Source organism: Chiroxiphia lanceolata, chromosome Z (genome assembly GCF_009829145.1).
Source record: "Chiroxiphia lanceolata isolate bChiLan1 chromosome Z, bChiLan1.pri, whole genome shotgun sequence".
Classification (NCBI taxonomy): Eukaryota; Metazoa; Chordata; class Aves; order Passeriformes; family Pipridae; genus Chiroxiphia; species Chiroxiphia lanceolata.
In genome coordinates, this window is record NC_045671.1 from 35496688 (window position 1) to 35520172 (window position 23485).

A 23485-nucleotide genomic window follows, 5' to 3' on the forward strand; every position below is an offset into this window, starting at 1 on the left:
CCTAACTCTTGTTTTGGAGGTGATCTTGGGGATTTGGGTCCCCGCCTTATTTTGTGCAGCTTTTTGCTCCTGATAAGGATACACAGGAGGAGGTGTTGGATGGTCTCTACCTTGGCTCCATTCTGCCCATATACACAGCCATGGGGTGGCAGACTTGAGTCTTTAAAGAGACCTTTTCCTTCAACTTTGTGATAAAAAACACCTAGATGTTGATTTTGGTACAAAGCTGAGGATTCATTGTTATGGTTTTAGCAACTCTCCAGATAGACAGGATCTCCCTCCTTTTTGGTTCAACCTATGGCTATAAATCAAAGACGTCTCACTCCCAGTGCAGATCACACAATCTGCTTGCTGTTCTCCCTGACCTGTCCTTGCACCTATTTGTTCTGCATCATCCTGATTCCGTGAGGCTGCCTGTGAAGGTTAATTTGCCACTGGTGGAGATCTGAACAGGCATGGATCTGCTTCAAAAATGAGGACCTTATTTTATTTGTAGTAGTTGTCTTCAAGTAAATATCAGCATACAGCATACTGAGTGATACAGTATCGCTCAAACTGAGATAATATAACCACTGAAGCTTGTAAACTATGTTGTTAATTAGACCATGTGTTTTTGATGGACTTTTTAAAGCTACTAAAATTTATATGTTGGAGATTGAAATAATTAGTTCTCTTTCACATATTTGACAGATTTGTGAATGGCATTTTAGATCTCTTTCCTATGGTTGAAATGGTTTGAAATGTACCTAGGAGGAGAATCTGCACATTTTTCAGTAGTGTGAGTGCCATATGCTTGTTGAAAATATATACCTTTCTTTTTCAGAATACTTTTTTAAAAAATTCAGAAAGTTTCTGTGGCTGTAAGGAAACTGGCTTACATTTGAAGTTGGCATATAAATGCAAGAGCACATTGTGCTGAAGAGCAAAAAAGAAGACAGTTTCCATTAGCTAGGTTGTAAAATAGCTTTTTGGGAAGCAAAGCTGTAATTCTTAGCATGTAATGGCATAAAAATAAACATCCTCCCCTTACCTGTACATTTTTGCAGATCAACACGCAATTTGACTGTCTGTTAGAGAACAGTTATGTCAGACCTGCATGTGTTGGAAAAGCAAATAAAAACAATAAAAGGAAGAATCTGTGCTTAGTAATTTAGAAAACAAATAATTTTATTCTGTTTCTGATCTTCATTTATAGCACCAGCAACAAGTGGTGCAGGCTGTGGAGCGTGCCAAACAAGTGACCATGGCAGAACTGAACGCAATCATTGGGGTACGTGGTCTTTTCATTTTAGCTCTGACAGTATTTGTAAATAGCTTTTATTTTTTTTTTCTCCCTTTCATGAACTCATTTCCATCAGATGGGCAAAAAGTGTGGGCAGTGGTGAAGTTCAGTAGCTTAATCTTCATAAAATCTGGTTACTGTCTGAAAACTTTGCCTTGCACTGTGCCAAAAGGACTAATGGGCTAATTAATGTCTGTATTGTATCTATTATTGTATCTATTTTTTTGAGGTTTTGTTTGGTTTTGTCCTTTTTAAGTAACATTGCTTCCTTTGCATACCACCTACCGGTCTGCTTCTGCAGCCACAGTAACAGAAGGACTTCATATGACATACTGTTTTTCCCATCCCTCCTGCCCACATCCTTTTCTGGGTGTTGGCTCAAGACTCTGAATATTCATCACACTTTTCATTTTTAAATTAAAAAATAGCTGTTACTTTAAAAAACAAATAGAACAATCAACCAAGCAGAAAAAACCCCAAAACACCAAAACCAAAACACCCAAAGAAATAACCAAAGTCCATAGCAGAACAACTCATCAATAGTGTGCTTATAGGTGCCCTACAGTCATCTAAAAGTATGAGCGTGTGGAGCCCCTTTTGTAAAAGCTTTACTACCAGTGGTATTAGCCCAGTATAGAGATTTTATGGGTGTGGGCAGCCACAGTGTTTATATTTTACAACTGGAGAGGACAGACATAACAACAAAAGCCATGGCTGTTCACACTACATAAAAAAAAGTTGAGAAGTCATAGTTTAATAGCACATTATACTCATGTATAATTATGCAGGTGGTGCAAGCAGTTGTTTAAGTTATTCTGGTGAAGACACAACTGTACTTCTTTTCTTCTACACCCGCCCAAATGCTTTTTCTTTTGTGTACGGATTATCCAGAGAAGTATTTTCCTTTTTTTTTATTCAGTGTATCAAACACACTTTGAAATTCTAATTATTCCATTTACTTTCATTAAAATTCAAATTGCTGAGTGAAGATGTGCATAAGGGTCGCAGAATAATCAATCTGAAGATATTGCTTCAGTTACACCTCCATCTTTTAACAAGGAAATCGGGCCTTTCTCATCATTGGTGACAGTAGTATAGAGCAAGGATCTGACTGTAGCTTGTTTTTACTAGGCTATTTCTAACTTTGTTTTGTATCTCTGACCACAAGAAAACATTGGTAGTCAATTAGAAATTATAAATGGAAAAAAGTAACCTTTATTTCCTCTGAAGTGCCCGTTAGAAAAAAGGGGGTGAATCAGAGCGCGCCGTGTAGAATCATGAATAACATTTGTTGTATGTCTTTTACACTCCTGTGGGAAGAGTGGGAAGTGAATAATTTCCCAATTAGTTTTCATTACCTAACCAGAAATATTGCCTTCTATTAACATTCTTTGCATAAAGTAAGTAGCTGAAGGTTGGCTTCTTAGTTAAAGAAGCTTTTATACGTGTGTGCTGCATGTGCATATATAGCATGTGTGTATACGTCCATGTAGAATGTGTGATGTTACAGATACTGGCTATTGCACTCCTTATTTAAGTTTATCCTGCTTTCATGAACCGCTAAACCATGCAGAATAAATATAAACAGACTAGACACTTGTCTGGGAGCCTGGCAATAGCTTCTGTTGGTCTTCCCTCCACCAGACAGAAGTAAATTTTCTCTTGTTTCCTGCTGTCTGAATTTATCTCTTCATGTCAACTAAAATTCTATTGCTTCAAAGTTTTTTAAACTATCAGAATTTTGGATTTGTGCGTTAAAATTAGACAGCCCTCGTGTCCTCACAGGACTGATTTTTACCTTGCTCTACTGCCTTTTTTCACTCCTAAGTTTTATGTTGACTTAGCAAATGCTGTGCGTCCCTCTCTTTAGTTTTACAGAAACAGGAGCAATATGGACTGCAATTTTTGTGTTCCTCACATTTAAGGAGAAGTAATCTCATGCAATCTTTGAAATATTCATTTTTAAAAATGGAATAAATAGGAAAGACAGTTATCAAGTTTGTGTTGGATGAGTATCCACAATAAGAGAGATTAGAGAGATTTAAAGTCTGAAAATGTAACATGGGACTAAAAAGGCTTGTCATACTTTGTGAAGTGAATACCCATAAAAATAAAACAAATAATGTAATTAGAAATTATGCCTTTTATATATATCTGATTAGATTGTCTTAAATAATTTTGCTGTTTGGTAATTCTGGCAGTTTGTGTTCTTTTAACGCTGTGGTACTAGAAAAACTTCCAAAGTATGTTTAACCCATTGAACTGTGTATCAGACAAAGACGGAAGCAGTGTTTGAATGTTTGAAATACAACTGTAGCTTAAGTTTCTCTGTGCTTTGAGTGAGTCCTGTTCAGTTCACCTCACTCATGCTAAACTCCTTCAATTCGCACAGAGCAACCCTGGGTGTCATTTTAAAATGGATTCTACCACAATGGAATATGCCACAAGAAGAGAATCAAACGTGCACGGATCACGTCTCTCTTTATGTTTCACACACACATATATTTTTGTATGAATGTGCTCTAATTTAATGGAATCTGATGAAGCACCTTTTAACTTTGCAATATTATTCTATCTTCATTGGTAAATGAACCAAATCACTGATCCATGCAGTTTAAATGCAAAATACTGATGTGAACCCAGAATCTGGAGAGGCTGCTTGTTCTTCTGACAATAAACTAGTTATGTTTAATGGAATGAAACACAGTTATAATGACTTCTTTCACAGGTCATGTTCAGTTGAAAATTGTTGACGGGCTCAAACAAGTTAGATATCATCTATCATCTCCTGGAGAGATTCAGTGAGAAAAACTAAATCAAAACTGTGTATATCATAAGCATGCTGCAGGAGGACTGTAAATCTGCAGGCATACAGACTCTGCATCTGGTGTTTGCCATGGATGGTGTGGTGTAGCGTTCTTGCTTGGGGCCATTGGAAGTGCACATCCAGAGCTGCTTCCCAGGCTGGGTGTGCCAGGATGAGCCATGTGATGTATCCAGTTGATCTTGTCATGTGTCAAAGCTGCCGTGTTTTTACATTGGAATCTGCAAGATCGCACTGTTAGAACAACACATGAATCATAGCCTTAAGTCAGCAATATAATCTAATTAGGAATGATGTTTTCATTTCCTCAATTAATAAATTGAGTTGTCTAACTTTCTTAAAATGTTGGGGTTTGTTTTTTTTAATCCATTATACAATACAATTGAAACACGCTGTGTGAGTGTGGTTACATTTTAATGAGGGAACCAGGGAATTAACTTGTAACTTTTTAAGAATTTTATCAGAGTATTGTTTTTTTTCCTGCTGTTTAAAGTAGTAATTTTTCAGCTGCAGTTGGGGAGTAAGGGAGAAATAAAGGCTACTGCTTGTATGCTTGTTTATCACTTGAAAAAAGATAAATACACCAAAAACTGAAGAACAGATATGTGATGGTGTTGAAAGAAAATGCAGTTTAGCACAAGAAATGCTGAACCTCAATTTTTAGCAGTGACATTTTAATGATAGGAAGTCTGCAAAATTATTTGCCATCAATTGTGAAGGCAATAACAAGCCTTGGTGGTTTTTCACACCCTCTGTGTTAAGTGCTTTCAGAATGACAGCGTAAACTGTGTTGGAGAACTCCAAGGAAGTAAAACTGATTAAAATGTTCATGCTTGAATGGTGCTGATGGAATAGTTCATTTGGACTTTCTCTACCTCCTGCAGCTCAAGCTGAAATATTAAAATTCAGTGAATTTAAATCTCTCTCTCCTCAGCTCAGGAAAAAAACATTACATTTTAATAGGTTTTAAACTCATAATTCATTGGTTTGGAGCAGCACTATTAAATCTATTTAAACATTACTTGTATTACTAAGGAAATGATTGAAATAATTTTTTTCTTTACCATTCTGTACATCTGAAGAAAAAAAAGGATGGATTTGGTTTAATTTTTAAGCATTTTGTTTTATTATGCCACTTTTGTTATCTTCTTTAAAAAAAATAGCAAATGTCAGTTACTGGAAGAAGGGACTCCTTCTGCCTTGTCTTATATAATTACCAAGCTGTAATGTTCCTTCTTAAATACACTGCTTGTCACAATTTCTACCCTGTATTTGAGGCCAAGGTGCTTGTTTGACCCATCTCAAAAGGTTTGTAATTTTTGGTTGTTTGGTTGTTTTCAAGTGAGTGGTCATTTTACAACTATATAGCAGCATTGCATAGCAAACACGGAAAGCTTTGAAAGCAGTGCAGTGCACACAACTTGAAATGAAAATTTGGTATCAGTGCCAGCCGTCATTGCTGTGGTGCCAGTTGTCTGGGGTTCCAGATGCCAGATACTGAGGCACTTCTTCTTTACATTGGTGCTTAACGTGCAGAGGCATCTCCTGCTCCTCACAGAGAGGGTGGATTGTTTCTGGCTTATGTGTGTGCTTGTGCTGTAAGGAGGATTGAGGGTTTTCTGTTTGAACCGACGCAGGCAGTTTGAATGGAAAAGTCATTCCTGCCCAGTGTGTGCATTCAGGAACAATAGTGGCAGGGAAGGTGGGGAAGTGCAATAAAACAAGCATGGGGACAACAGTCTCTTGTCTCTCCAGCCCTTCTGTATTGCTTGTTTAAAGGTGTGTTAAGCAGTGGTTGAAGCTTAAATCTTTAGACAAGTTGGTGACCTGCTGTATATTGTACACAGGTTGTTACAGTGGGAAGGTGGCAGAAGAGGTTGACTTAATAGGTATGTGCTTTGAGTTGTGTTTATTTGTGTACCCTTGATATGTCTGTCTCGTACTGACCTCATAAGTCACCAATGTACCTGTAGCAAATGCGGATAGAGCCTTCCCAAATCTTCGTTCGCGAAGCCCAGCCATGATGATTTGTGTACCCTAACAAAATGCTGAAATTCGTTGCTCCCCATTTAATTACTTGTTTGCTGATTGTATATTGAGAGTGTGTGGTGATGTGGTTCTGCAATTTTTTTTTCGATCCTGCCTAGTGCCTGATATTGAATTGTAGAAGGAACTGTAGGTGCCTTTTGGATGAGCATTTTTGGTTTTGAGTTATTCACCTGAAGTCTGGCTAAGTTAAAGACACCCTGTTTTTTGGGTGTAAAGAGCTGTTTTGGAGGGATTTGTTGTCTTATTCCGATGTGCCGGCTTCAGAGAGTGCCTTGAAGGTGAGGCCTCATTTAAATAAATCTCTCCCATATGCAGCATTATCTTGATTTAAAGAAGCTGAAATGAGGCACAGGAGTTTTTTAGAGATTTCCAGGGGAATTAATTAGAATGTAAATAGTTTTCAGGTACCATATTTACTGAAAAAACATTCTGAGGATGGATTTTAAATACTGTTGCTACTCGTAGAATGGGCTGACTCTGGTTTTTTGCTTTTTCACCTACCTTCAATAGCTATGGTAGCTACTGAATTTATATTATCTATTACTATATGAGCAGTCAGTAACATTGCAGTGTGAAGTGCTGACCACTTAGTAACATCTAACTACCAGTATGCTGGTGCCAGAGGCCTCGCTCCTTATGCTTAAGTACGTGCATATGACATGAATGTTACAGCTCACACACTGTATCTGATCAGGCAGGAGAGCTGGCTTTTGCTTCCATGTTTCTCAAGGTTTTGCAAACCCTGGTACCAAAGCTATGTGATCACTGTATCTTTTTTTTTTTTCATTAGGATTAATCAGTGCAGATATGAGGAGTCCCATGGAAAATTTTTGTGATGTTCTACAGCATGAACATTTGCAGTATTTTATTTATGACTTATTTTTGTATGCTTTTACTTCACATACAGTAGAAAGGAGAAAACACTTGCTGATGTGGCCTGTACTCCCATATATGGAAGGTGTTGCCAACCAAATACAGATGTACTGTGCTCCATATTGGTCTTTTATATGCCATATATTACCTTCAGTGATGGCCTTATACCAGTGCTTTGTAAAAAAAGAAGTGTGTCTGATTTTAAAGTATTGTGAAGGCAGGGGTTTTGCAGACGTGTTTCATTGCAAAATTAGCAAGGTTTATGTACTAAGGGGAGATGCCATCCATTTAAATGGGTACCCTTACTGTACAGTATAGCCAAAAGACAGTTGTTACTGTGTCCTGGTTTCATAACACAAGAGTTCTGATATCACCCCTTAACAAGGTTGTATGTTTGCCATCTAGACTTTTTCCCAACCCCACTTGGTAGGCTGCTGCCTAGAGCTGTGAATGAGGACCAGGACTCTCTACAGTGGATCAGTTAAGTGTTTGCATTTCTTCAGGTATGTGGGTAGTTCTTGTATCTTCAGTCTTAATTACAGGACAAAACAAGGGCTTTAGTGCTTAACTGGGATGGACACTAAAATACTGCGTAAGTGTTTCCACGTGTTAAGTTAATCCATAAAAAAGGAGTTTGGGAGGTCTTAAATATTTTAAGTTGTCTGATATTTCAGAATGTTTGATTTTCATTAGTGAGACCATTCCTTGCTTATCGTTTGGTGAACTTCTCACAGACACTTTCTTAGTATATGAATGCGTCACAAACACTGATGAACTTAATCCAGTAATGTTTCTGGAACAAGGGAGTAGTGCTTTCCCTGTTGCACCTTCGAAAGAGACTGAAGCAAAAAGAAAAAGTGGTCCTTCCACAGTCTTAGAGCTGCGACTTAAATCCAGGTGATTTGATTCTTCCTTTATCAAAACCCCTGTAAATGGGAAACTGCAATTAAATCACTTTAAGTTTCAGTTACTTGACTAACAGACACTACATCAAAGAGGCAGAACGCTACATCTCTCAATTAAATTGCTTGGAGAGGATAATAATATCCACATGTTCTAACACCTGTGGGAAGAGGCTGCTCACCTCCGAGAAGAGCAGGCATTACAGTGCTCTGCACAGGACCAGAGCTGCACCAGAAATGGCAGTTTTTAAAGACACAGAACGGGTTGGAAGGAGTGGATCAATCCACGCAACCCAAGTTCTTATCCTAAGCAAAGACAACTTGCTGAAATCCAACACAGTCTATATTTGTGTATTGTGCGTATAATGAAACATAGTTTTAGCACTTAGAGTTATGGAGCTTGTATTTCTCAGTAATTGCTATGTAGAAATTCGACTGGTAAGGATTGACTTTATAAGATGCATTAGAGAAATGCACATGTGAGATGTGTAACATGCATCTCTTTTTTGCTGATACTACATGACTCTAAAACTATACCTTGTGAGGAAGCTTTGAAGTAAATTATAGTTGCCACATTATCATCATGGCTAGGCTTTGTGAACGAAGATTTGGGGAGGGCTCTACCCACTCTTGTTACAAGCGTGCTGGTGGCTGAAAAGGCCAGTACAAGACAGGCACATCAAGTTGCAAAAGGCACAGCAGAAAGACTCCTTAGGTGGTATATTCTGCAAGACATGATTCTTTCTGCGCTGTCTTTTCTCCTCAAGAGTGATCCTGCGTGCGTTCTCAAAAGCATCAGCAGCATTATAGATGGTGTGTCTCCAGACCTCCCAAATGGAGGCCAGAGTGGACCAGTAATGTTGATCGATATGGCCAAGGCTGAGGTGTTGTTTCAGGGAGTCCTTGTATCTTCTCTTTGGGGCTCCTCTCTTTGCAGCAGCCGGTGGCAAGTTCACCATGGAGCAAGATCTTAGGGAGGCGGTGGTCCTTCATCCTGGAGACGTGCCCTGCCCAACACAGCTGTGTTCTCAGCAACATGACCTCAATACTAGTAACTGGTACTTGTTCTAGAACAGGTGTATTGGTCACATAATTTGACCAGTGGATGTTTAGGATTGTACAGAGGCAGCGTTGATGGAAGCGTTCTAGGAGTCGCAGGTAGTGGCAGTAGATGACCCATGATTCAGATCCATATAAGAGAGTAGACAGCACTATGGCTCTGTAAACACTGATCTTTGTACTTCAAGTGTTTATTTTGCCAAACTCTTTTATGAAGCTTTCCAAAAGCACTATATGCCTTAGCTAACCTGTTGTCTACCTCTCCATCAATCTTACCATCCGAGGAGATGAGGCTACCAAGGTAATTAAACTGCTGGACTGATCTGAGCACTGATTGGCCAATGGTGATATGGGGATGATGGAAGACTTCCTGAGGTGTGGGTTGATATAGAATTTCTGTCTTCTTTAAGCTGACTTCCAGCCCAAAGAGCTCAGCAGCATCTGCAAAGCAGGATGTTAAACACTGCAGAGCTGCTTCTGTGTGGGTGACAAGGGTGTCGTCATCAGCATAAAGCAGCTCCCGAACAAGATGGTTTAAGGTCTTAGTGTGGGCCTTCAGTCACCTTAGGTTGAATAGGCTTCCATCAGTACGATATCGAATGTAGATACTGTCCTGATCATCGAGGTCTGCCATGGCCCTTTGGAGCCATCCTGCTGAAAAAGATTGTGAATAGAGTTGGTGCAAGAACGTAGCCTTGTTTCACACCATTCTTTATTAGAAAGGGCTCAGAAAGTGCATCACCATATCTGACTTGGCCGTGCTGATCCTCGTGGAGTGAGATGATCATTTTAAGGAACTCTGGGGGACAACCTAAACATTCCAAAATCTTCCATAGACCTTTTCTGCTCACAGTATCGAAAGCCTTGGTGTGGTCAACAAAGGTTACATAGAGACCTTTGTTCTGTTCCCTACACTTCTCTTGCAGTTGTCTGAGAACAAATCCCATGTCTGTGGTACTCCTGTTGGCTCTGAAACCACATTGGCTTTCAGGTAGAAGTTCTTCTGCTATAGCAGGTATTATTCTGTTCAAGAGTATTCTTACCAGAATTTTACCAGCAATGGAGAGCAGAGTAATAGCACGGTAATTTGAACAGTCTGATTTAGTACCTTTCTTCTTATATAGGGTAATGATGACTGCATCACGAAGGTCTGATGGTAGTTCACCTAGTTCCCAACAGCACACCACAAATTTGTGAAATTTAGCATGGAGTGCAAGGCCCCCATGTTTCCAGACTTCAGGTGGAATTCCATCGACCCCAACTGCCTTGCCAGTTTTCACCTGCTGTATGGCCTTAAGGGTTTCTCCTAAAGTGGGGGCAATATCCAATTCATTCTTCACTGGTTGCTGTGTGATGGACTGAATAGCTGTCATGGTTTGAGATCTCCAAAATCCAATTCCCTAGCTCCATTCCCCCCTCCCACATCTCAGCCCAGTGAGAGATGATTCTTTCCAGACAAAACACACCAGACTCAAAGTGGGGGGAAAGGGAATATATTACAATGACTGTACAAATAAATACTATGATACATTATATACAACCTTAGCTATCTCTACCATGACATAAGTATTTACAATGGATCAGATCTCTTCTCCCCTCCAAATAAAAGTCCCAAGAGGGAAGAAGGACAGATCCCTTCTAGTCTCTGAGCAGCAGGATCTTCTACAGCAGCAGTCATCTGTCCTCTTCACATGCAGCAGCTGATAGCTGGACTTCTGCCAGCACTCACAAGGGGAAAATTCAAGTTCCTCTCGGCCCCTTGACGCAGGCAGAGGGGTCTTCCGTGGGCTGCGTTCACCCCAGACAAAGGTCATTCCACCACGGTCATATCAACGGAACACAGGAGTCTCCGTGACGGTCTGGTATCTTTAGGGGACTCAAGCCCCTTGCAGAGCTTCTGTGCCCTGCCTCACGATGGCTGCGAGCTTCTTTGTAGCTTGCAGCGAGGGAGGGCCCCAAGGTCTACCTCCTACACACTGTCCTGGCTGAGCTCTCAGGACGACTGAGCTTCTTAGCTCCTTTCTGCAATGCATGTCGCACTTCACCCCTCCCTTCTAGGACGTGAGGGGTCTCCGAGGAGTTTGGGGGGTCTGGTTCAGTTCTTATCCCCAAAACTCTGTCTCTCTGCTGCTGTCTCTCTCTCTCTCTCCTTCCAGAAGTTCTCTCCTGCTTGGCTGTAATGCCTCTGCTGCTTCGTCTTATCTCTTCTGGCTCTGTGCCACCGTTTCTCCGGTCAGTGCAGTTCTGTCGCTGCCGCTGCTGCTCACAGTGAAGAAACATCTCCCAGCTCAACTACAGACACTTAGCCCAGTCTAACACTGTTGCAAGTCTCTGCAGTCCCCCCAGCAGGGGCCCCAAGGGGCTCCGAGCCCCCTTCCTCGTGGTCTTACAACATGGCTACCACCTCTTCAACCTCCAACCAAGTGTTTCAGGAGAGGCATCTATAGAATCTATGGAACGGTTTTTGAGCCTAGTTTGAAGATTTACCTGGAATGTGTCTCTCACTGTGGCTGATTGGAGATTGTTAGAATTGCTCATAGATTTAACCACTTGGATCTCTCTATGATCGGTAGCATTGCTTAACTTTTCTTCTAGCTTTTATTGTTTTGATTCGTGATACATCGCAGATGATACTTTTTTCACTTTTCAGCCCAAGGTTTCAGAAACTTTTAAATATGATGACCCTAGAAGATTATTTGGAAGGCTACTAGAAAGAACATTGGCATTGCTCTCATTTTCTGGTTCTAAAGAAAAGGAGCAAGGTTCACAAGGTCACAATAGAGATGCTGTTTTTCTACTGAGTCCAGAGGAGAAAAAAATCTCTTCCTAATATCTGCGGGTAGAACATGAGTGGAGCACTTTGTAAATAAGGTACTTGAACCAGTGTGCACCTTAGTCAGAGATGATTTTTACCATCTGTTTGTCTGTAGCAGAAAACACCCGTTTGTTGTCATTGTTATTATTTGCACTGGTCTTTGTGAAAAGGTTTTGAAGTGAAGGTTTGGTATGTCGAGGCACATTTCACACCACTGGCCCTCCTTGTGGTAAGACCTTGAGCTTACTTGCATTTGTGCTTTCTGCCCTCCTTGGCAGGAGATGTGGATTCTCCTTGGCTAGGAATTGATGGGAGAGAAGGAAGAAGAGAGTTTTAAGTGGCATGATTTATGCAGGAACTTCTGCCCTTTATTAATTGATAATAGAAAATCATTCTGAAGAGCTTAATTCTTCCTCCCTCCACCGTCGCTGTGAAATTGAGATGGAAGTCCTGCAATCAGAAGAAACTACTGAAGTCCAGTATTCTATGGGAAGGTGCACTTGGCCTTTTGCAGGGGACTAGGTTTTTCCTTTATTAAGATTCTGTCCTTTTTTACCAAGAATCTTTTGTTTCCTAGTAGGTTTTATTAATTTTTTGTCCTCTATCTGTGCTGTTTCACTGAGTGAAAAATAGTCGTGGGAGTGAAAGTGAGGACAAATGGTGAAACATGTATCCTGACAGAACGGAAATGTGCTCTCCATATATTGCCTTTCATCCCACAATATGATTTGGGAGATGATTTTTTGTTCCTCATTCACTTAAAAGATCTTTGAAGCAATTTGTAGAGATATGATTCTGATGGTTTCTTTGTTACTTATGTAGGAGTTCTAAATGTTCCTCTTCTGATTAATGACAGCTATTGATTTTTTCCTTCTCCCCGTAGTTTTCTCGGTAGAGCTTGCTTTCTTCCTGTGAAATCACATCCTCAAAGACAGAAATTACTGATTCGAAGAGAACAAGAAGCCTAGCATTTGATTCTTGTAAAAAATAAAATTACTTTTATTATTATTAGTCTCTTTCTTATTCTCTCTCCTTTTTCATTGTTTTTCATTCTTTTTTTCGCCTGTATTTTTGTCTAACCTGTGTGTTCATTCCCCTTTGTGAACAGAAATGTTTGAGTTTTTTAGTAGATCAGCTGCATCTGATCATTTAGAATTTCCAATTCTAAATTTCCAATTGGAATTTAGAATTTAGAATACCTTTCATAGAATCACGGAATCCTTTAGGTTGGAAAAGACCTCTAAGATCATGGAGTCCAACCATTAAACCAGCACCACTGTGGTCACCACTAAACCATGTCCTCAGTGCCACATCCAGAAGATTTTCTGAGCACTTCCAGATATGGTGATTCCGCCATCTCCCTTGGCAGCCTGTTCCAATGGCTGACCACCCTTTTAGTGCAAAGATTTTTCTTAATATCCAATCTAAGCTTCCCCTGGTACAGCTTGAAGCCGTTTCCTGTCATCCAAAAGCTAGTTGCCTGGGAGAAGAGACCGACCCCCACTGCACTACAACCTTCTCTCAGGCTGTTGTAGAGAGCAGTAAGGTCTCCTGAGCCTCCTTTTCTCCAGGATGCACGACTCCAGCTCCCTCAGCTACTCCTCATAAGACTTTTCCTCCAGACCCTTCATGAGCTCTGTTTCCCTTCACTGGACATACTCCAGTACCTCAATGTCCTTTTTGAAGTGAGGGACCCAGAACTGGGTACAGTACTCAAGATGCAGCCTCAACAGTGCCAAGTGCAGTGGGGCAATCCCTTCCTCTGGTCCTGCTGGCCACACAATTGCTGATACAAGGCAGGATACCATTGGCTTTCTTGGCCACCTGGGCACACTGCTGTTTCATGTTCAGTTGGGTGTCAACCAGCACCCCCAGGTCTTTTTCCCACTAGGCAGCTTTTGAGCCACTCTTCCCCTAGCCTGTAGTAGTCCCTGGGTTTGTTGTGACCCAAGGACTTGGCACTTGACCTTATTGAACCTCATACAATTGGCCTTGGACCATTGATGCAGTGAAGAACCCTCTGCAGAGCCTTCATACCCTCCTACCCAACTTGGTGTCATCTGCAAATTTACTGAGGGTGCCACTCGGTCCTCTCATCCAGATCATCAGTAAAGTTGTTAAACAGGACTGCCCCCAGTATTGAGCCCTGGGGAACACCCACTAGTGACTGGCTGCCAGCTGATATAACTCCGTTCACTACTACCCTCTGGGCCCGGCCACCCAGTCAGTTTTTATCTGGCAAACAGTGCACTCATACATACCATGGGAAGCCAGTTTCTGCAAGAGAATGCTGTGGGAAATGGTGTCAAAAGCTTTATTATGTCTATGTAGACAACATCCACAGACAGCATTTCCCTCATCCACTAAGTGGGTTACCTTGTTGCAGGAGATCAGGTTGGTCAAGCAGAATCTACAAACCCATGCTGGCTGTGCCTGATTCCCTGGTTGTCCTTTATGGCCATTATGGAACTCAGGGTGATATGTTCCATAACCTTCCTTGGCAGTGAGGTCAGATTGACAGGTCTGTATTTCCCTGGATCCTACTGCTGGCCCTTATTGTGACCAAGACGGCCTCTGACCGCCACGTCTGCCAATAATCCTTCTCTGTTTGCACACAGCAGGTCCAGTGTGATGCCAGCCCTTGTTGTTTCACTCATCCCCTGTGTCGGGAAGTTATCTTCCACACAGTCCAGGAACCTCATGGATTGTTTCCTGTCTGCTGTGTTGTATTTCCAGCAGACATCTTGTAAGTTGAAATCCTCTGTGAGAAGAAGTACCTGCGATCAGAGAGTTCTGCCAGCTGTTTACAGACTATTTCATCTGCCTCTTCATCTTGGTGGTCTATAGCAGACTCCCACCAGGATAGTTCCTTTTACTCTGGTCATTGTAATAATTTTCGGAATGATCCCTCTTCCTTGAAATGTTCTGTGATTCTGTAAAAGAGTAAGGGTAGTAGTTTGTTCTACACTATATCAGTATCACTGTCTCTTTATATACCAATCATATGGTATATATGCATATAGCATATAAGAACCATTCCACTGGAGAAACCACTGCATGACTCTCTTTGTAAGCTGTTTTGCTGTGTTGTATCTTAACATCAAAAAAACTTTTTTTAATAATGCTATGCCAGTACAAAGGAAGTGTAAATAGTGCAGATCACATCAAGGGTGTGAACAGGCATGATAGATAAAAATTCATATCATCCTAGGCACACTCATAACTGTGTGTGCCGAAGGACTTCCTTTGCTGGTGTTCAAACCATTGACATCAATATTGTGTACTTATGAGCCACTATTTTTGTTTCTTTGTTTCCTCTTTGTCTTGGTTTCTGTTTTGTCAGTATACTATCTTACTAATGATTCACTCTGAGCAATCAATCACATCATCTAACTCATTTCAAACAAACAATGAAGCTATTTGATTTAGATATTTTGAGGTCCTGTTCCAGCAGTATTGCAGGTATGGGTAGTGAACGCATGAGTATAAATATAAAAGAGAAAATATCTTTTTGAGATGTTAGTTTGTTAACATTAGAAATGTCTTCAGGTTAAAGGAGGTTCAGGTTGTTTGGGTAATGGCTGTGAGCTTTAGGGGTCTGTAAAAGTGGTAGATTACTGCAACACAGAGCTGCTTGGAAAGTATCCAGTAAAAACTTGAACCTTTTCCAGGAAAATAGGCTTTGAATGTGCTGGCTATAACAAGACAGCATTTGAAGCTAATTTGTTAGTGGGTTTGTTATCACTGTTTACTTCAAATTTGATCTCTTAAGATGTGTTGGGAAAAGAATTAAGCTAAGCATCAATATTAAGAATTGTGGTTGTAAAAATTAGTGATACTTAGATAAAAACTTTTTGCAAATCCTTTTTAGCCATTTGCTAAGACATGATTTTGGAGTTATTTTATTCCTTAGTGTAGACTGCCTAGAAGAATATACAGAAAATAAAATACCGTTAGGAGCAACCAAATGTTATCTTTATTTGACGTGTGTTAATATGTTTTGAATGTTTTACTTCAGTTTATACTACTGAGCTGATTTAAATGATCATCTTCCTAAATATATTACTAAAAAGAATGCAGTCTACTTTTTTTGTCTTCTTTCTGATTGCTGTGTTTACCCCTCACTCTTATATTTTTTGTGTGTTGGATCTTCTTAAAAACATTGCATTTTGCAGTTCTGTAGGGCATATTTCTTGGTAGCCAACTGTTGCTGTTCTTATTTTCAGATAGTTCTGGAAAATTTACAGCATCATAAAGCCTAGTTTCCAAGTTTTCACCTATTATGCATAGATGCTGAAGATGTATGCTTGACTTTACACATATTGAAGTCAATTGTGATGGGATTGTCTAAAGTTAACCACATGGTAAGAGTTCATAAATAATGTGACTAAGGATACCAAATTAAAAAGAAAATGAAGAAAGGGGAAGAGAAGGGATTACAACAACATCAAAAAAATATGTGTTTGCTCTGTTGCCTCATTTTCAGGCTTTCTTTGCAAGTTTTTTAATTGTGTTGGATTTTTTGATCTAAATTCATGTTACATGCAGAAACAAATATGAACTTTCTTCTGTAGTGGAATATTTCTGTGTGCGGAGAGTATCTGTCAGTTGTCTTACTGCTCCATGTCTTTGGCATTTTGATGACTAGAGGAGATCAGGCTTTTTTACCACTTTGGACCACTAATCTGATGCCCAGTGGACTAAAGAATTGCCCCTGTTTTTATAACTTTCCCTGTAACCAAATATCTGCATGTGGGCCGGGCCACCTGATGCTCACCAGTGACACCTATGGACAAGGGAAAAGCAAAACCAAGCTGCAAATGTTGTGGGTGTTTGAATACAGTAATAGTTTTCAGAGGTCATGGAAATGGCAGTCAGAGATGTGATGTCGCTTTGTCTTTACTTTCTTGGCTAAGCTTATTAGCAAACAGCAGTAATTATGTGATTATATACTTTTATTTCCTTTTCTTTCCTCTTCTATATTCTGTGAACAAAAGCCTGCTCAGTGCTTCACTTGAATTCGTGTCATTTCTGGGTTTCAACCAGTGCCTCATTTTTGGTGTTCAACATCGTCCATTGTAATGGGGGTGGTCATAGTCCATAGTCCTTTTCCATACCAATGCAATCCTAGTCCATAATCCTCCTGTTATTGGACATTTACTTCCAGCCCAGCCTAACAGCATGCACAACATTACCTGTGTCTGTGTGGCATAGGCATATGGGACAATGCTGAAATTTTGGGTGTTAGCTTAGATTTATTTAACAGTCTGCTTTTCATACCGTTTTCTTTGTGCTGCTACAAGTGACTGAATTTCTGCTGTATTAGTGAATGACACTTTGTCACTACAGGGGCCATGTTCTTTCCAGATTTCAGGTTCCCATCACTTCTAATCGAAGAACTTGCAGTTGTCCATGGCAGGAAGGCTCTGGGTTTGGGGTTTTTTTTCCCCGCTACTCTCTGCAGTTATTTTCAGAGCTCTCTGCGATGCAACTTGCAGTGAAAACACATTGGTTCTTGGCCAAGAGGGACTGGGCCAGCCAAGCTGTTCAGGGTGATCCCAAGCTGCTAGGCAGTGAAGTGCCATTACTCTTAATGACCATACTATACCTGAGAGGCTTTAGTGATGTTCAGTACATCCAAGATTCAGTCTGTGCTGTTGTCTTGCTGAGCTATGTGGAGAGGTTCCCAACAAAGAGCAGTAAAAAAGGGCATTACATTTTTATTGCAGTTTTCTTCCAGCTTTTTGGAAACCGTCCTATATCCACAGAGGAGGTCAAATAATGCAAATACGGTAGGTCAGTAGGGATCTATACAGATCGTACAATACTGTGAAATGAGTGTCTCTTTTTGGTTGGCAGTGTAATAGTTAACAAGGGAAAAGCTCACTGTTGATACTCTTGAGTTCTTCTCAAAGTCTTTGTTTTAAGCTGCTGGCAGAATAAGGCAGAGTTCTTCTTGCAGTACATTTTAGCGTATTGTCAAACAGGAATGGGAAATTCCTTGCTCAAAATCAGCTGATAGAACACAGATTATTTTGTCCATCCCTTTTCTTTTGCTTGCTCTTCTCCTCCCTCCCCAGATCAGGCATGCCTGATTGTTTCCTTGCTTTAAGGCAGCCCCATTCAAACTGAAGCTAAACAATACACTGTTTGCTCTTGAGTCGTTTCATTAGAATTAATTTAAAATTCTGAAAAACAAAGCATACTGCCGTAAGAGCATCAAGCAAGCAAAATATGTTTGATGCTTTCTACAAGAAGGAACACCTGCTAGAATTACATGGGTTTGCAAGCAGGGAAAAGATTGAGCCTTCCCTTCTTCTTCCACCTGGAAGAATGTTCTTTCTGCTTTGATTTTATTGTTGTTGTGTGGTCCCCACCCCTTTTGTATTTTTTTTCCCCTCACCATTCTTTTGGATCATTCCCCTCTTTTCCCTGGCACTGATCTTGAGTGGATGACATGTGTGTGCTACCACCAGTCTGATTCCACTGCATGGGTTTTATTTCCAAGAGGAAGAGGAGGATCTGTACTTTAAGGGTGGGGTGTTAAGGAAGGCGTGCAGTGTGCTGCAAGAGTTATCTAGCATGCTGTGTGTGACTTGCAGCCTTTTACTTTCAGCTCACCCTTATGTAAAGATTCATGCTAGGGGAGGGAAGGGAATAGTAAAGTGAGCAATGTGTCTGTTGATTATCAAGAGATAGGTTGCAAGGTAGGAAGTAAATTTAAGTTCTAATGAAAACCAAACAAAAGTAGAACTCAAGCCTTAGCAATTAGAAATTTAAAGCGGAATGGTTTTATGCAAAGCAAGTTACATTTTTTTTTTTCTTCTAAAGTCCTGTATAAAGACATGCGGGGGGAGAGAACAATCCCAGAGGACTTAGGAGATTTACCTGAATCCTGAGCAATAGCTGCTTGAAACCCAAAATTTCAGAGTTAATCTAGTTATTGTATGAACAGAAATTAGTTGGACTGCTAGCATGCAAGCCTTAGATCTGAAAAGATCTTTCTTGGGATATATTTAACTAAACTTTTTCACCTGTCTGATTTTTTGTTTTGATCTGGTTTTTTTTCCCTTCCCAATGAATAGCAACAGTCTATCTATCCCACAGTGGTTAGTATAGCACAGAGCTTGATGCAAGCCCTGGTTGAGGTCAAGCACTCCAGTTCGAACCTCTCAAGGGCTTTCTCTCTGTGTTGCCAGTGTACTGGTAAAAATGACTTTAAACTCTTGTCAGTGCAGTTACTGGTGCATGCATCACAGTCCCACTCAAATAAACCTGTCACAACACAGAGTCAGCAGCTAGAGAAGACTACAAGGGCAGGCCTCTAGCTTTTCATTCGAGCATCACTAAATGTGCACAGAGTACCCAATTATTCCAGCATTATTGAAGAAGCCTACAGGAGGATCCAAGCCTTGCTACATTAGATTTTCTTTAGTAATTTGCTCAAGTACCACTGAGGACACTTAAAGGGCTTAAAACGGTGGCTGCAACCAGTTTCCTTTTCTGGATTGTTAATTTGGGTTTTCTCTTTCAAATTAACTTTCACTGCATGCTGTGTAGTGGCGCTGGGAGAACTGTTTAACACTAATTTTCTCAATTTTCAGCTTTTTTTTATTATATAACTACTTTTATAGTTACATGTGTTTTGATTAGACGTGTACGTGTGCATTTCTGCTAGAAAGAGAAAAATGTAATACTTCTGTCAGAAAAACAAAGATTTCTCCAAAAATGGGAACATTCCCTTCCTTTATTCTTCTTTTTCCTTTTATTTTGTTTTGTTTTCATTGTTGTTGTTCTTCTTTTGCAGCCTGAAGTTTACTGAATGTGTTGTGTCCAAACATATGGACATTTTTAAAACACCAGAATGTTTGTGTGTTGATATCTGAATTGATCAGATGCATTGGTTGATCTGATCAATCACAGTTGATGTATATAAGCAGTCAGACAACCCCCAGCTCCCTGAACAAATTCAATATCTGTGTTTTGTTTTTCACAGCAGCAACAACTTCAGGCCCAGCACTTGTCACACGGACATGGTCTTCCCGTGCCACTCACTCCGCACCCCTCGGGCTTGCAGCCTCCAGCCATCCCACCCATTGGCAGCAGTGCTGGTCTCCTGGCACTCTCCAGTGCGCTGGGTGGGCAGTCACACCTCCCAATTAAAGATGAGAAGAAGCACCATGATAATGATCACCAAAGAGGTAGGTGCTGACAGATGAGTGTGTGGATTTGTTTGTTTCCCTTCTTTTTTTAAAAAATTCTCCTGTTAAAAAAAAGCGAGGGGGAGGAGAGGAGGGGAGAGAGATTTTCAGAAGAATTCCAAGCTAATTACTTCAGTGTTTATTATCTAGCAGTAGCCAGAAATTGTGTTCAAGTGCTAGAAATCCAGTTTTATAAATCTGACTGCACAGCATTAATAATTAACTGTACAGAAAAGTTAACATCTGTGAAATTTATTATTTAACAGACATCAGGATTCTTTCTTCCCAGTATGATAAATGTATAATTTTATGTAAACTAACCGGTACTTTTCTCTTTCTCTCTTCCCCCATCTCCATCTCCTGCCACCGTCTCTTCCCCTCCTTATGCATGCAGACAGAGACTCCATCAAGGTAGGATTCCATTTCATAGGTGTAAAAGGGTAGCTTGACAGAGCTGTAGGCACACAGCATTTTTCTGAAATATGGCCCAGAGTGGTGGAAAAAGTCACCAAGTGAAACTGGGTTGTGATACTCATGTAGCAGCACCCTACATAGGTTGCGTATCACATTTAGGAAGTGGCTGATAGTGGGACAGCTAGGATTGCAAGCAACATACTGAGCAGCAAGTTTGCTGGAACAGCATCGAGGCTGTTTTTGGTTAGAATGAAAAGTCTGCCTGGGGTCCCTGCCCACGCTTTTGAGACAGAAACAATTAGCCATTAGCCTTAAATAATTTGGAGACTGTAAACTGTAATTCTGATATTTCTTTATAATACACTTATGAAAGGAGAGCTCTGTGTCTCTCAGAGGAGAGGTGGGGTGCTGCCTGCTGTCCTGACTCAAGTAGTTGGAGAGGAGTGAGCTACTTTTTCCTACTCTGATGAAGGTGGTACTCACACTGAGGATTGTACCTTCCTTTTCCAGAAGTTAATTTTCAGGTTCTGAATGACTCTGCAATGTATCTGTATTACTCTGTAAGTACCATCCTGTGTATGGTAGTGTCCATAAGTAGATGTAATAACACACCTTGCAGCCTGTATGTTTTTGAGCATTCGGTGATGCATATAACTGTGACTCAGCTCTGTGCCTGGATGCTTTTCGATACTGGATAGCCACTAGACTCTCTCAGAGGCTCCTGAGGTTTCCATGCTGCAAGTAGGGAGATTGTACCCTGGCCCTGCCCTCTCCTGGATCGGTCTGCTCTCCTAGTTTGCACGGTTTTCAGAAACATAAAGTCAACAAACCTTTTCAGGTGCTGGTATGTGAAATGAAAAATAAACTTCTACAAATGGCAAAACCTATGCCAACCTTTTGAGCACTTAGGATGAGTTTGTCAAGTTTCTAGTGGTGTTTTTTTTAGGAATATTATTATATATATTCTTGGAGTTGGCCAAGTGGCAGAAGAGGTGTTCACAGCACGAGTCTAGGGTGCATTAGACAAGATTACCAGGATCTTGTCAGTGAGATGTTACGGTGTACCCTAGCTGGCATTGGGAAAACCATGATTTTGGGCACAGGCTTTGTCCCCATGAGAAACGTGTCCAGCTGGGGCTAAAGCATGAGGGGCCATGCCTTTGCTTTGCTTCTTCGGTAACTACAGGTGGGGATGTGTCCCACAGTCTACCCCAGTGCACCCATTCTGCCACTGGCAACTCTGACATGTCCCAGCCAAGTGCATCTGAGCCGATGGTTGTCAGTTCTGCGATTACTCACACGGCTCTGCATAACAACCAGGAGCTGACAGGAACTGTCAGTTTTTACTGTGAGCAGCAAAGGCACTGAAGCTGTCTATCTGCTGACATAAGGCAACAGTGCGTTGGATTTCACTTCAACTTTCTTGTCATGAGGACTAGAAACTGCCCTTAGTGCTTTATGCGATGAGGCTGGGCACAGATTAATGATAATCTCCCTAGAACATCCCCTCTTTGCTGTGAACAGGTAGGTTTAGTCCATTTTCCTTTTTCCTGCATTCAAACAAACAAATACAAGTAGGGCAGATACCTAAATATGGGAATACAAACTCATCTGGTTTCTTGAGTGAGTTTACATACCTGTATAGTTAGAACCATGAGGATTTCACTCAAGAAAGTGGCTGAGGAGAACTACTAGTATATACCGTCTGGTGTTTCTAAACAATACATGCTAGTCATGTTTCTGTAACATTTGTGGGATATTGGGGTGTTTATGCTGGCATGGGTGTTAGTGGGAGCATTTGTACTGAAAAGCCTGATTTTGTCTGGGATGGATTCAAAGCCGCTGTTACTCATACAGCTTCCAAAGGGAGAGGAGGGCATTGCTAGTTTGTGCCAGTTTACTTTGAACTGATAAGTAGGTGTTTGTCTTCCATGCTGTTCAGGTTGTGAATTGGTTTGTGTGTCAGCATTATGGGACTTACTGCCAGCTTTGCAAGGCAAAATAGTTTGTTAATTTCCTTAAATGTTTGCAGTGATGCCCAGAGTAGCAGTTAGTCACTTGTTTAATTGATCTGTCCTCCCTTAAGTGGTTCCCGGTTAAGACAGGGTTTTTATGATTGTCTGCTGTGTGACTTGAGATGGTTTTTGTCAGCCAGAACTGTGAGTTGCCAGGAGCTGGAGTCTGTGTGCTTGTAAGAAATAATTTATTCATGCAGGATAATGCCTCTTAACATTTAACAGGTAATGAACGTGACATAAATTTCCTTCTTCCTTTTAATTTTTTACTTTCCTCTTTCAATGTGCAAACAGGGAGGCTCTGGTACTCTAAATAGTAAGTAATTTTTGGCCATCTGTCAAAAGGAAATTTCAATACAAATTTAAATTAATGGTGCCTGAAATTTTTTATAGCTCCTTTAAAAGCCTCTAATGTGCAGAAAATTCTGAATCTGCTGGTAGTAATTAGTGTAGCATGTAATGAGGAAATGAGCGATGTTATACAGCCCCAGTGTAACATTTTGATATGGTAGCAAAATTTTGATTTATATAACGTTTTGCCTGGGTTTAATTGTAAGAGACACTTTAAAGTTTTCTTGCTGATACAGATTATTAAGCAGGGCAGATTTTAAAATAGCTCATAAAGTGTAAATTTACACTGTAGTGTGCGTAATGAAGTTACACTAGCCATTTCTATAAAGAAAGAAGTTTGGCTGAAATGTCCCATTGCTTGCCACCATTTCCAGCACTTTGGATTTTCTGGGCAGTTCTCTTAGTGAAACTTGCTGTCTCTAGCTGTGCTGGTCCTGACTCCTCTTAGTTCAGACCAGGGAAAAGGCAGTTTGCACCATTCTTCCAAATGTGACGTTTTCTGCCTGATAAGCCAGACTGGGCTCACATCCTTCCTGGCACATCCCTTGAACGAGTAGTTTCCTGCTGCAGCCGAGTAGTCACCTTCCAGGTAACAAGATTGTCCAGGAGCTGTTCCTAAATAATAGATCAGCATTGGCAGAGGAAGCTCTGTGGAGAAGGGCAGCACTGGGAGCTCTTTCTGCTTGGATTCAGTCTTTGA

The 23485-nt window shown here is 40.7% G+C and overlaps 1 protein-coding gene across 3 annotated transcripts in view; it reads left to right on the forward strand.

The window, feature by feature from the left end:
• Positions 1–23485, forward strand: part of TLE4 (TLE family member 4, transcriptional corepressor) — a 100362-nt gene that overhangs the window by 37280 nt on the left and 39597 nt on the right. The window contains exons 6-8 of one of the 3 annotated variants that reach the window (XM_032676628.1): positions 1196–1270; positions 19801–20005; positions 20400–20416. In XM_032676628.1, coding sequence (XP_032532519.1) covers positions 1196–1270; positions 19801–20005; positions 20400–20416 — 297 coding nt within the window. The remainder of the gene's footprint in view (positions 1–1195; positions 1271–19800; positions 20006–20399; positions 20417–23485) is intronic. The other 2 variants (XM_032676629.1, XM_032676630.1) reach the window with 2 other exon arrangements.